Raw genomic sequence first — 15173 nt, forward strand, 5'->3', positions numbered from 1 at the left:
CACAGAAACCATGTTATAGTCTAATATTGTCTCTCACACTGTCATTGATCTAAATCAATGCTCCCTTGTACATATTGTAGTCACCTAAGTTAAATGTACAATTTAGATATATGCATCATAGGCTGAATCTATGTATCAGAAGAGCTGAGCTACAAAATGCTGAAGAAATCTAACAAGGAATTTATTAGACTGGTTTTAAAAATGAGAGATTTATATGGAGCTTCCTTTATTTATAGTTCTTGCAGGACCTTTTAGCCTGGGGGTGTGTACAGCACAGCAGCAGCTCCCTTTCTAGCCTTGGTAAATCCTAACAAGAATCACACTTGCCGTGTCCATGGTAACTGACAACAACAAACATGTCGGATGAGAAAGAGGCTGCAGGTAAGAGGGGAAGAAAATTAGAAAAAAATATAGTGATATGTTTTTATAAAGAGAGCAATAAAAATATAGGAAGAATAGGCAGTTTGGAAATATCTTGTTCTTAAAGGGACATGAAACCCACATTTTTTCTTTCATGATTTAGAAAGAGAATGCAGTTTTAAACATCTTTCTAATTTACTTCTATTATCTAATTTGTTTTATTCTCTTGATATTCTTTGGTGGAAAGCATATCTAGATATGCTCAGTAGCTGCTGATTGGTTGTCGCACATAGAACCCTCGTGTGATTGGCTCACCATGTGCATTGTTTCTTTCTCTCTCTCTCTCTCTCTCTCTCTCTCTCTCTCTCTCTTCTCTCTCTCTCTCTCTCTCTCTCTCATAATTAAAGTAATAATGTATTTTTAGTTCTGGGCTTGTTTCCATCAACATTGCCACACCGAGTATCTAATTTTCAGACATATATTTAGCATTCCCCACATTACTAAGCTCAGTTGTTAGAAAGATAGAAATACATATGTAATCCATATGTCTTCTGATTGTTCACAAGCTAATTTTTTTTGGGGGGGGGATATTAAAACATTCAACAACAGGAAAAAGTAAAGGAGCCATTTCCAAAAGAGTCCCATTTAATGTTTATTCTTGCAATATTTGATTTTAATGTTTACTTTTCTACAAACTGTTGTTAAAATGACATATTAGCATGTTAAGAACTGAAACATAAATAATTAAAAATTGTATTTAAAGGGACACTGGACCCAAAAAAATTTCTTTCGTGATTCAGATAGAGCTAGCAATTTTAAGCAACTTTCTAATTTAATCCTATTATCAAATTGTCTTCATTCTCTTTGTATCTTTATTTGAAAAGCAGTGATGTAAGTTTAGATGCCGGCCCATTTTTGGTGAACAACCTGGGTTTTCTTGCTGATTGGTGGATAAATTCACCCACCAATAAACAAGTGTGTGTGGGGTCTGAACCAAAAATTGTCTGGCTCCTTAGCTTAGATGCCACTTTTTCAAATAAAGTTAGCAAGAGAACAAAGAGAAATTGATAATAATAGGAATAAATAAGAAAGTTGCTTAAAATTGCATGCTCTATCTGATTCATGAAAGAAAAAAATTGGGTTCAGTGTCCCTTTAACCTCTCAAAAACTTGATTTGGATACTAAAATGAACAATAAAATAATTACATTGTGGTATAATAAAGTGGGTACTATTGGTGCTAAGGTATTATATTTCAGTGCTCAAAATAAAAAATACATATTGGTTTCAACTTGCATATAGTTTTTTTTGTTTATTATTTCATATACATTAATAGTATTATACAATTTTGACCTGCTTAAGTTGTCTAGTAACTAGATAGATAAATAGGAGATAAATGATGATTAGATAGATTATAGATAGATAAATGATAGATAGATAAATGATCGATAAATAGATAAATGATCGATAGATACATGATCGATAAATATATAAATGATCGATAGATAGATAAATAGATAAATGATCGATAGATAGATAAATGATCGATAGATAAATGATCGATAGATAAATGATCGATAGATAAATGATACATAGATAAATGATAGATAGATAAATGATAGATAGATAAATGATAGATTTTTCACTGGAACAGGCTGGGTACAGGAATGTATTATTGCCTAGGACAACAAGGCTTGTGCCCAGATTGGCCGAAATTGTGCTGAGGGGTAATCCTGTGTTGGCTCTTAGCTAAATGTTGTTTGAATTTATTTATTTGATTGTATTTATTTATTTTATGGTTAGCAACCTAGTAGCATACTACTTGGTCTGAGGGATTCCTGGAACTTTCATATTCTTCCTTTCCTTCATACATATGCTAATATGTCCTCTGATCAGGAAGGGCCCTGCAAGCCCTAGCAGATGGCTATATTAGCATTGGTTTAAAGTCCAGGGGACACTTGGAGGGTCTATCTTGAATTGAGCATGACATTTTAAACAACTTTCCAATTTTCTTCTGTTATCAATTTTGCTTGGTTCTCTTGGTATCCTTTTGTTAAAGAGTAATCCCAGATGAGCTCAGGAGTGTGCATGTGCCGTTAGCTATCTGGCTGCAGTATTTGTAAAAATGTTTATAGCATTGTTATACATAGTAACAAACACTCCTGCTATAGACATGCACATTCCTAAAGGCACCTATCAGCCTACCTAGCTTTACTCTTTAACAAACTTTACTCTTTAACAAAGAGTGCAAAGCAAAGTTGATAATAGAAATATGCTCTATCTAAACCATGAATGTTTATTTTGATTTTACTGTCCCTTTAAAGATTGTCTTATAAATGCTACATATATCTTTGTATAGTCTTCAATTATTTATCCCTATCTATTGGAAGTCTTTTCCTCTACTACAACTATCCTCCAAAAGTAATAGTGTGTTCCTTGGTTCCTAACCATAAAACAAATAAAAAGATCATTTTCGTGGGAGTCTATCAAAACAACATTTTGCCAAGGGCCTCCACAGGATTATCTCCTCAGCACACGTTCAATAATACAACACTACATGCTTGTACCTAGTTTATTCCAGTGAAAAATCTATAATGTTTGTATACATAGTACCATCAGAAAGATAGTTCAGTACTGTAATCAGAAAGGTAAAATGTGTTGTTTTAAATAAATATAGACTACTATTTGTGTTTTAGAACACACAAAAAACAAAACAAAACAAAAAAAACAGACATTTTTTAAAAATATATTCATAGAAAACTTTGGATTTTAGAATAAGTTTGGAATTTCCGGATTTGGGAATTTGTACCTGTACTAGTTTTCTAAACAGCCAGGCATTTTGCTTGTTATCTCTTTATATAAACTATCTATTTTTCTATCTCTTTGTATCTACAGTATATATCTCTTTGTATCTATCTATCTATCTATCTATCTATCTATCTATCTATCTCCTTCTATCTATCTATCTATCTATCTCTATGTAGCTATGTATCTATCTATCTATCTATCTATCTATCGCTCTTTAATAAGTGTGACCTGTCTCTGAAAGGTGCAGACAAACCTGTGTTTTGGTATCGGGTTCAGTTATGAGGTATATATGATGATTCACCGTTTTCAGAAGGATCTACATTTCCAATTGAAAAATACACAAAAAATTGTGAATGGGCAAGTGGACAACAACCTAGGGAGTGTCTGATACAAGTTGATTAGGATTTTTGCATTTAAATGCTTTCAGAGTCAATGCATTTAAATGGATGTTATTTTAAATAAACCACTCCCCAAAAGAGAACACACATAAAATGGAGTATATGTCTCAGAATGCAGAGATTAGTTTTTTCAGGTTCAAAGGGAAATTGTATTTAAAAAATCCTCAATATGAGGAAAAATGAATGACACGTAACAAATATATTTTGTTTTTAAAAAGGACTAAGTTCGAGTTGTTTAAATTTAACTTCAAACAAACAGGAAATTCATATTGACAAGGCCCAATGAAGGCTGAAACGATCATCTGAGGTTGCTGTGTTTCTTTGTTCAGAGAGTAATTGCCTGGTATTTTGGCGCTGGACCTTAATAGGCGGGATCAGAATAATATGTTACAGGAAAGTTCAACTTTGTGAAAAGTATTAGTGGGCTAAAAAAGCTGCACCCAGGTGGTAAATCGCCATAAAACAAGCTAACAAGTTTATGAGATAGTTGTTTGTTTCTGTGAGTTTTCTTCTCTCTGTGTGTATTTAGTCTCCCTATGGGAAAAAGGGGCAACCAGACGGGGACTCCTTGCTCAGTGTGCTTAGAGGAATATGGCTCCACCTCACTGATGAGGCCCAATGAAGGCCGAAACGATCGTCTGGGGGTGCTGTGTTCCTTGTTCAGAGAGGAATTGCCTGGTATTTTGACGCTGGACTGACCTTAATAGGCGGGATCAGACTGATATACTACAGGAAAGTTCTACTCTGTGAAAAGCATTACTGGGCTAAAGGAAGCTGCACCCAGGTGGTAAATCGCCATAGAACAGGCTAACAATGGTATTGAGCTGGTTGTTCATTCCTGAGAGTGCGCTTCTGTGTATGTGTGTATTTAGATGATATGTAGATAAATAGATAGATAGATAGATAGATAGATAGATAGATAGATAGACATATATATTGTATATAGATAGATTGAGATCAGTGTTCCCTCTAAGGCAAGTTTTGTGTGCGGCTCAGCAGTGAAACAGTTAATTAGGTAACCACACCCTGCAATTAGCAAACACTGCACAATGCAGACTGCAAGGCATGGTTCTCTTATTAACTGTTTCACCACTGGGCCTCTCACAAAACTGACCTTAGAGGGAACACTGATTGAGATATATATGCATGGAAAGTTGTATATGTGTGTGTGGTTTTATATAGTTCTCTTATTAGGTGACTGGCAGCCTATAAAAACTGAGTACAGTTTAAAGAGTATATTTTATGCAAAATGTATTAAATCTTAAGAAATATTTGTATCAATAGCAAATGGAATTTAATACAAAGCTGACTTGCATTCTTTCAGATATACACAAAAATTTTATAAAAGAATTATTTTAAAATGATACTATATTCTATTCTATACAAATTTGCCCCAAAATAAGTATTTCACTTATCAGCCAGAAAAATCAAGCAGCATGTACACTTTTGTCGTCATGGAAAATTTTGTTTATCACTCATACAATATTTTATTGGCATAAGTGGTATTTTTATGGTTTGTGTATTCTAGATAATATAAAATAAATCCATAATAACACATTACATTTCTAAGACCCAATCATAGTAACAGCTTTAGTTTAGATATCACACAATTATGCTTATTACTGTGACTGGTATTTTATTCCAGCAGACGTGGTAATCCTAACTAGATTTACATAATTCTTTCTTAAAGGGACAGTGTACTCCAAATGTTTTATTGTTTAAACTATAGATAATCCCTTTATTACCCATTCCCCAGTTTTGCGTAACCAACACTGTTATGTTAATATACTTTTTACCTTTGTGATTACCTTGAATCAAAGCGTCTGCAGACTGCCCTCTTATCTCAGTTCATTTGAAAGTCTTGCATTTTAGCCAATTAATGCTGACTCATAAATAGCTCCACGGGAGTGAGCACAATATTATCCAATAACTATATGGCACACATGAAATAGCAGTGTCTAAATGTAAAAATGCACTGATATAAAGAGGCGGCCTTCAGCGGCTTAGAAATTGTCATATGAGCCTACCTAAAGTTAGCTTTCAACAAAGAATACAAATATAACAAAGCAAATTTGATTATAAAAGTAAACTAAGAAGTTTAAAATTGCATGCCCTATCTGAATTATGAAAATTTAATTTTGAATTGACTGTCCCTTTAAAACCAAGAAATTAAAATGTCCCATTTAAATAAGGACTTTAGTAATATAGTGTTTATAAAAGTCAAATGTAAAAAGAGAAGCCTGGCTTTCACATACAAATAGAAAACCCCTTTATCCATACTGCTTGAGACCAGAAAAGGTTTGGACCATAATAGTCTGGATTTTGTTTGGAGAGGGGATGGGACCAAGTGTAAGCAACAATATCTTGTGTCATTTAGGCAATATTTACATGTTATAATATACGTGTAACCTATAGGTAGTTTTATATAATGTTTGTATACATAGTACCATCAGAAAGATAGTACAGTACTGTAATCAGAAAGGTAATATTTGTTGTTATAAATAAATATAGACTACGATTTGGGGCATATCTATCTAGCACTGGATAGAGCTTGAGGCCCCGTGTTTCTGGCGAGCCTGCAGGCTCGCCAGAAACAGCAGTTATGAAGCAGCGGTCTAAAGACTGCTGCTCCATAACCTGTCCGCCTACTCTGAGCAGGCGGAGAGACCTCGCCGCAATTCAACCCGATCGAGTACGATCGGGTTAATTGACACCTCCCTGTTGGCGGCTGATTGGCTGCGAGTCAGCAGGGGGCAGCGTTGCACCAGCAGCTCTTGTGAGCTGCTGGTGCAAAGTTAAATGCGGAGAGCGTATTGCTCTCCGCATTTAGCGAGGTCTTGCGGACCTGATCCGCACTGTCGGATCAGGTCCGCAAGACCTTTGATAAATAGGGGCCTTTGTGTTTTAGCAAAAAAAACAAAAGCAAACCAAATACACAAGCAGAGAAGATTGCAATTTACAGGTAGGGAAAAATAGTAATTTTTCAAATATTCATAAAAAAGTTTGGATTTCAGAATAAGTTTGGAATTCCGTATTTGGGAATTTGTACCTGTATCTGAATCATTAAAGGGATAGTAAACACCAAAAATGTTATTCTTTAAAAAGATAGATAATCCCTTTATTTACCATTCCCCAGTTTTGCATAACCAACACAATTATATTAATACACGTTTTACCTTTGTAATTACCTTGTATCTAAGCGTCTGTTGACTGCCTCCTTATCTCAGATCTTTTGACAGACTTGTATTTCAGGCAATTTGTGTTTACTCTTAAATAACTCCATGTGTGTGAGCACAATGTTATTTATATAAAATACATGAACTAATGCCCGCTAGCTGTGAAAAACTGTCAAATGCATTCAGATAAGTGGCCTTCAAGGGCTTAGAAATTAGCATATGAGCCTACCTAAGTTAAGATTTTAACTAAGAATACCAAGATAACAAAGCAAATTTGATGATTAAAGTAAATTAGAAAGTTGTTTAAAATTACATGCCCTATCTGAATCATGAAAGTTTAATTTGGACTTTCTATCCCTTTAAAGTTTAATTTCGACTTGTGAGTCCCTTTAATGAATCAAACCCAAGTATTCTAAAAATGTGCCCAGTGTGTCATAGAGCAAAATATTGACATTTCTCACAGATTAATATTATTATTTCAATTTATCAGAGCACACTGTTTAATTAGCATTTAATAATTAAGAAAAAAAAATACTTGTGTTTACAGTGAAACATCCATGTTGTTACCAGATTGTTTCAGTCTTTGGTTATAAAACTCTACTGTCTTTGATTGAAACAAGACTGTGATTCCGGTAATATAATAAGGTTAGCTTGGTAAAACCTTCTCAAAATCATTTAAAAATTAAGTCAAATCAGTTATTTTAGGTTTCCAGTTTCCGTTTTGAAAAACAAAATATTTCAGATCTACCTTAATCACCTGCTAGGTTATTTCACTTTATTTATTTTAATGTTCTCTTAATTCATATGTGCTGCAAATTTTATTGTACTGATTTTTTTTTTAATATAAATTATGTTTCTTTTTTCAGAAGCGATTGTTTCAAACCTACAGAAAAAAATCACTGAAGCTTTTGAAGTTTTCGACCATGAAAGTAATAAAACGGTAGATGTTAGGTAAGGATGCGTTTTGTTGTTTATTCGTGTTTTTTATTTTAATTTTAAAGATGATGCCAATTATTAATACGTTAAACACCATAAATATGTAATAACTTGTTTTTATGTTGGTAAATATTTTAGACTTGGGGCCCGAAGAGAAAACAAAGGTCTATGAAACCCCTTTTTTTCAGATAGAAAGTACAATTTTTAATAACTTAACAATTTACTTCTGTTTTCAAATTTGTTTAATTTTCTTGATATCCTTTGTTCATAGAGCAGCAATGCACTACTGAGAGTTATCTGATCACATCTAGTCAGCCAATCACAAGAGACAAATGTGTGCAGACACCAATCACCAACTAATTCCCACTAGTGTAAGATATGTACATATTATTTTTCAACAACAAATACCAAGAGAACAAAGTAGATTTGAAAATAGACGTGAATTTATAAGTATCTCAAAATGACATGTTTTTATGAATCATGCAAGTTTAATTTTGACGTTCCTATCCCTTTAAGCTTGTCTTTTAAAATGCATTATCTGTCCCATAAATAATACCTGCAATATTTAGGTTTTTTGGGCATCTAAATTACAAGACTATCACAGCAACTCTGATTGATATATATATATTTCTAAAATAATGTGGACACCCTACTAATTATTAAGCATAGGTGTTTCAGCTAAAACCATTGCTAACAGATGCATAAATCCAGCAGATAGCCATGAATTCTATGTAGACAAATATTTGCAGTACAATGGTTTGTACTGAAAAGCTCAGTGACTTAAAACATGGCCCTCTCATAGGATGCCACCATTGCTACAAGTTATTTTGTGCAATTTATGCCCTGCTAGGTCTGTAGAAGTTTGTTGCAGTGGCGTCACTAGGGGGGTGCGGGCCGCACCCGGGTGATACCCTCCAGGGGGTGACACCCAGAAATTCAAAGAAATACAATGTAGAGATGCATATATTTTTTATTAGAGGGGCCAGCATTTCTGAACATTAGTGGGACTGGGGAAGCTGTAGACAGTTCATTTTTTTGCCCCTTGAGCCAGCGCTGCAATTTCCACAAATAGTTTTCCCGGCTGCTTTTGCTTGTTTGTACTTTGCTCCTACCCTGCCCAATTTCACTATGAATGTTGTGGGCGTGCCGTGGGGCTTGCGAAGTTGCGCTGCTAGCCTAAACCTGCCTGCCTATCTGTGCTCACTGCTCAGTGACGTGTGGAGCAGTGGAGTCACTCACTGCTGTGCGGTCTCTCTAAACGGGAACTAGGAAATCATGAGGGGGATGCCTGGCACCTGACCGCATGACTGTCTAACACTGTCTCTAAAGTGAAGGAGACACGTATGATGCCCACCAGACTGGTACAGTTACGGTACACTAAGTGCACACTGAAGAGGTAGGAGGGGATGGAGGACAGGGGTCTGGGGGTAGGCAGAGAGCAGAGGTGCTTGGCCATAAGAAGTGGTAGGCACGCGGCCCGGGGTTGTGCACTGACAGACTTGGAACAGAGTCAGAAAGCAGAATTTTCACAGTTTGCGCACCTAAACCTTTTCTTTAGTGATTTATTTTTAGAGTGCTCTGTTTATCTTTCATTTGATGCTCTGCTGAGCCAGGAAGCAGCTCTAGGCATGAGCTTTATAATTAATGCAGTGCAGTTTACTTATTTTGTATGTGTGTGTCTGAGTGTTTCTGTGTGTGTGCCTGAGTGTTTTTGTGTGTGTGTGTGTGTCAGAGTGTTTTTGTGTGTTTGTTTTTGTGTGTGTGTCTGAATGTGTGTCTGAATGTGTTTCTGAGTGTGTTTTTAAGTGTGTCTGAGTGTTTGTATGTGTGTATGCCTGTGTTTTTGTGTTTGTGTGTGTCTGCTTTCTGGGGGGAGGGGGGGTGACACCATAAGTTACCGCACCGGGTGACACCAACCCTAGTGACGTCACTGGTTTGTTGCAAGTGCTAACAGAGTGGGGCCACCTACTGCTACAGTTCATATCTCTGGAAGCAAGATTAGCACAAGAACTGTGTCATAACAGCTTTATGAAATGGGTTTACATGACCATGAAGCTGTATGCAAGCCACACATCAATACGCAGTGTGAAGAGCTGGCTGTTATAGACGCAAAGGGGGGAACTCCATATGATTTTGTAAATATATATATATATATATATATATATATATGTGTGTGTGTATATATACATATATATATAATTGTCTTTTCCCTATCTTTAACATTAAAGGGACAGTTCACCCAAAAAAATTCTGCCATTTAAATTGTTCCCAATGATCTATTTTACCTGCTGGAGTGTATTAAATTGTTTACAAGTAGATCCTTTACCCCTATTTTGGCCTTTGAAATAGCTGATTTAGCTTGTGGTTTTTCAACCTATACTGAATGTTTTGATACTGGAGTCTCAGCTATTGAATAGCCTAAGTAAACACAGCCAGCAGAAGAAATTAAACTCAGTGGGGTGCAGGATAGTTAAGTAATAAAATGATAATTTCCCATTATTCTCTCAGTGTATTGAACTTTAGTTTTCCAGACAAATATAAGATAAGGAAGCAAGTTTGTGTACACAAAGTGATAACATAATGAGATCTGATATTACCTGAAGCTCAACCCATTGTAATAGGCAGATCCAAGTATAATGAGTCAGCGCCACACTATTCAGTATGTGTCTCAGCACAAACTGGGATAAGCAAAAATTATAGCAAACCAATGAACGAATAAATAAATAAACCACTTAGCGCATATAATACCAAGTTTGTGAAAGAATGTTCAAGTCTATGGTACTTGTACCGGTACTCCGGTTCCAAATTGTGTGCAATAGGGTTGCAGCTCCTTCCTTGCCCAAAGGTGTCTGTTCCCAGGCTTAGGTAAAAAGGTGAGTCGAGGTGAATTTCTCTAGTAGGAGAAAAAGAAAAAGAGCGCATCCATGATCTAAGTGCAGTAAATAGGTATACAGTTTATTGAATCGATAAAACACATATCAAATTTACACTCACAAAGGTGCCCTCAAACATATGAGGTATGTTCGTTCCTTAAAAGTAGTACACAGCAAGCTACTCCAGCACAATCGAACCTCCTAATGGTCCCCCTTCGTGTAGGTGATATAAAGTACAATCAGATATTTCAGGGTATTTCGTAGAGCTAAGTGTGCTGTGAGCTGCGTTGTGTATAGAGGAAATCTTGTGAAAGTTCAGTTTGGAAAACAAACTATAAAAGCCGGCTAATAGTTTGAATCAAACAGCATTCACAGTCCCTTCTCCTCACACGTCAGATTATGGGCGTGGCCTTACGCGTTTCGCGGGCTCCTCCCACTTCGTCAGAGGCTATGCCCATAATGACCATAATCTGCCCTTATGTATGGTTGTGTGCATCACGCCTCCAATTGCTGATTTGATGAGCTATGGGGGCGTGTGATATGGGTGTATCCTGGTAATTATGTGTCTGTTTACATTTTCTGTGCTGTCTAATATGTAGCGCAATGGCTAGTCAGAACTTGCCCCTTGTCTAGCACAGCATATAAAGAATTTATATTATACATACATACATCTCATATATAAATAGCCAAACAAATTTGTCAAATTGTATGTCAGGCATCAATATGCCATTCTGGAGTTATTTTGGTTTGGCTATTTATATATGAGATGTATGTATGTATAATATAAATTCTTTATATGCTGTGCTAGACAAGGGGCAAGTTCTGACTAGCCATTGCGCTACATATTAGACAGCACAGAAAATGTAAACAGACACATAATTACCAGGATACACCCATATCACACGCCCCCATAGCTCATCAAATCAGCAATTGGAGGCGTGATGCACACAACCATACAAAAGGGCAGATTATGGTCATTATGGGCATAGCCTCTGACGAAGCGGGAGGAGCCCGCGAAACGCGTAAGGCCACGCCCATAATCTGACGTGTGAGGAGAAGGGACTGTGAATGCTGTTTGATTCAAACTATTAGCCGGCTTTTATAGTTTGTTTTCCAAACTGAACTTTCACAAGATTTCCTCTATACACAACGCAGCTCACAGCACACTTAGCTCTACGAAATACCCTGAAATATCTGATTGTACTTTATATCACCTACACGAAGGGGGACCATTAGGAGGTTCGATTGTGCTGGAGTAGCTTGCTGTGTACTACTTTTAAGGAACGAACATACCTCATATGTTTGAGGGCACCTTTGTGAGTGTAAATTTTATATGTGTTTTATCGATTCAATAAACTGTATACCTATTTACTGCACTTAGATCGTGGATGCGCTCTTTTTCTTTTTCTCCTACTAGAGAAATTCACCTCGACTCACCATTGTAATAGGCTGTGGTTTAAAAGCACAAAGCCAGCTACTTCATATACATACATTTTTTTTTTGCATTTTCAGGTTTATGTAACATGTTTTTATTGAGGTTATATAGTTTATAAACCAAATCAGCTTACAATACAGTTAAGAACATAAGCATATGTCTACACATTGGTAAGATTGCCAGATAGAATCCATTATTTGTACCTAGATTCCAACATGTGGTACAAAGTTTATCAACAGTACATCTTTAGGATAGTATAGTATAAAACGGAATTGAATATATTTAAACATAGACACAACTGATTGAGAATAGTTATCTAACCTCTTGGACCAAGAACATTCAGAAAATTAAAACTTGGGAATAGTAATATCCAGATCAAGGGGGTAAAGGATATATATGTACAAAAGCAAATTATGGAATAATGTTTGTGACGTCTGGTGAAATGATCACAGAGTCATTACCAAAGTCTGGCTGGTCACCGTTCTAATAGTTTGCTTTTTTTTTTAAATAATCATTTTTATTAAAAATGTTATAATATGATAATAAGAAAAAAAAAAGAATATACAAAAATAAAGAACAAAAAAGTTATTACCAAGGTTGCCTTGATAGTATTAACTTCTATGAAGTACAACCTTAGAGACTGTACAAAAAACACATTCAAATACATAATAAACAGAGTCCACTTCTAATACTCTCCTTGCGTTTAAGCAAGAAGAGAACATCTTAATATGAAAACCATAATTGTCATTTTGTTCTTACCCCCAACTTCTCTCCCCCTTTCTGTCCCCATATTCTTGCCCCCCATCCTTATTTTATTATTTTTCACATATGATTTTCAGATCTCCCTGCCGTATTTAACAATAATCAGCCTTAACCTAGAATCTCTCTACTACATATAGACAATGCAAGTGAATATTTAATGGATATGTTTTCTTGTATTTTTCTATCCTCTCCTTTTCCCACATACCTTGATACTGCAGAATTTGGGAGGAGAAGGGACAGGGGAGAACGAAAAAAAAACAAAAAAAAAAAATCATTTTATGCTTTCTCTCTCTTCCCATAACTTAAATTTGTTATTAAATTAACCATTGTATAGGTAAGACTTCTACAACCACTAGGTTCAAAAAAGGTAATGAATTTTGAAGTGGCTCTAGAAATTGTTGCTCCGACACCGAGGGCCAGGAACATATAAAGTTTTTCCACTTGCTAAAGTATTTTCTAAATTGTTTTTCCGATCCAACTTTCAGATCTTGCCTTTCAACTATCATCTGAATTTTAACGATATTAATGTATTAACTTAAACTTGGGACCTCTTTCTGTTTCCAGTTTTTAAATATTAGATTACGTGCGGCCAGAATGGCCATATTTATAAGGCACCTATCCCTTGGGTTCTCTGCTTGTTTTAAGAAAAATATTTGGATCGGCTCTAATACTATTTTAACGTTGAGATATCTATTTAGCCAGTATTGTATCTTCAGTCAGTATTGTCTAACTTTAGGACAACTCCATAAACAATGTAATAAATTTGCACTAGATTTATTACATTTGAAACAATTACTATGCTGAGCCGAAGTCCAAATACTTATTCTTGCCGAGGTTAAATAAAAGTTATTGATTACTTTATGTTGCGACTCTCTCCAATTAATATGATTCGTTGCTTCATCTGCCAGTTTTATACTGTCAGTGATATCCTCACATTGTAATGTGGTAAAAATTTTCAAGAATTTATCTCTAACCTGTTTAATATGTTTTTGTCCAATGATCTGCATTATGTTTTGATACCAAATTGAGATTGACCGGCTCCCAGCCTGGTATACCTTAAGACCTGAATCTATATATTGTTGTCCCCAGTCGATGCCCAATGTTTTTATATATGTCTCAATATAATGGCATACTTGTAAATAGGCATAAAAGTTCTTAGCTGGAAGATTAAATTGTCCAGCCAAATTCTCGAAAGTTTGGGTCCTCCCGTCTACCCCCATCCTTAACTGCGCAAATTGCCTGAGACCTTTCTCATGCCACTCCTGGAATATTCTATTGTGAATTCCTGGTGAAGAATCCACACATCCAACAATAGGGAGAAGACGGGACACCCGAAATTCCTGAACTGTTAACCTACAATATTTTTGCCATGCAAGTACAATATTTGCAAATGTAAGCAGGTTGCTCAGATTGCATGGTAACTTCTTGTATGGACAGTGCAGTATAGCCTGTAAACTAAATGGACTTATCTCGGATTCCTAGTTATAATACGTAACATAGTCTGCCTTAGTCCAAATGTTATCAATGTAACATAATTATAATACTTTAATTTTGCATAACTTAACTTCTCCATGGATATAAGTGCCTTCTTCTTTCCCCAGATAAAAATTGTGCATGCTCTATTGTATCTATCTATATCCTTTCTTAAAGGACCAGTCAACACAGTAGATTTGCATAATCAACAAATGCTAGATAACAAGACAATGCAATATCACTTAATCTGAACTTAAAATGAGCAGTAGATTTTTTTTCTGACAATTTTAAAAGTTATGTCTTTTTCCACTCCCCCTGTACCATGTGACAGCCATCAGCCAATCACAAATGCATACACGTACCATGTGACAGCCATCAGCCATTCACAAATGCATACACACTTATTCTTGCACATGCTCGGTAGGAGCTGGTGACTCAAAAAATTTAAATATAAAAAGACTGTGAACATTTTGTTAACGGAAGTAAATTGGAAAGTTTAAAATGGCATGCTCTATCTGAATAATGAAAGTTACATTTTGATTGAGTGTCCCTTTAAGATGAAAATGGGTAGATTTTGTAGTAAAAATAACAGTTTGGGAAAAAAAATTGTTTTAATCAGCATGATCCTTGCCGATAACGACAGGTAATATATGTTCCATTTACTTAAATCTAATTGTAGATTGTCAAAAAATTCCCTGTAATTTAACTGGTACCACTCTCTGGGATTTCTACTGATTTTGATCCCGAGATAATTAATATATTGTATTTCCTTAAAAATATACTTTAACTGAGTCTTGACCCATAATAATTCAGATTTAGTGGAATTAATTTTATAGCCTGAGAATGAGCTAAACTTGTCTATAATCTTCAAGAATATTGGAATACTTATGACGGTATCTTGCAGAAACAATAAAATATCATCTGCGTATAATGAAATCAGCATATTCTGGCTAC

At 35.4% G+C, this 15173-nt stretch overlaps 1 protein-coding gene across 1 annotated transcript in view; it reads left to right on the top strand.

The window, feature by feature from the left end:
* Positions 1-342: 342 nt before the first annotated feature.
* Positions 343-15173, top strand: part of EFCAB2 (EF-hand calcium binding domain 2) — a 68016-nt gene continuing 53185 nt past the window's right edge. Inside the window, exons 1-2 of the mRNA XM_053711041.1 lie at positions 343-381; positions 7607-7691. Coding sequence (XP_053567016.1) covers positions 357-381; positions 7607-7691 — 110 coding nt within the window. The 5' untranslated portion in view covers positions 343-356. The remainder of the gene's footprint in view (positions 382-7606; positions 7692-15173) is intronic.

This window comes from Bombina bombina, chromosome 4 (genome assembly GCF_027579735.1).
Source record: "Bombina bombina isolate aBomBom1 chromosome 4, aBomBom1.pri, whole genome shotgun sequence".
NCBI lineage: Eukaryota > Metazoa > Chordata > Amphibia > Anura > Bombinatoridae > Bombina > Bombina bombina.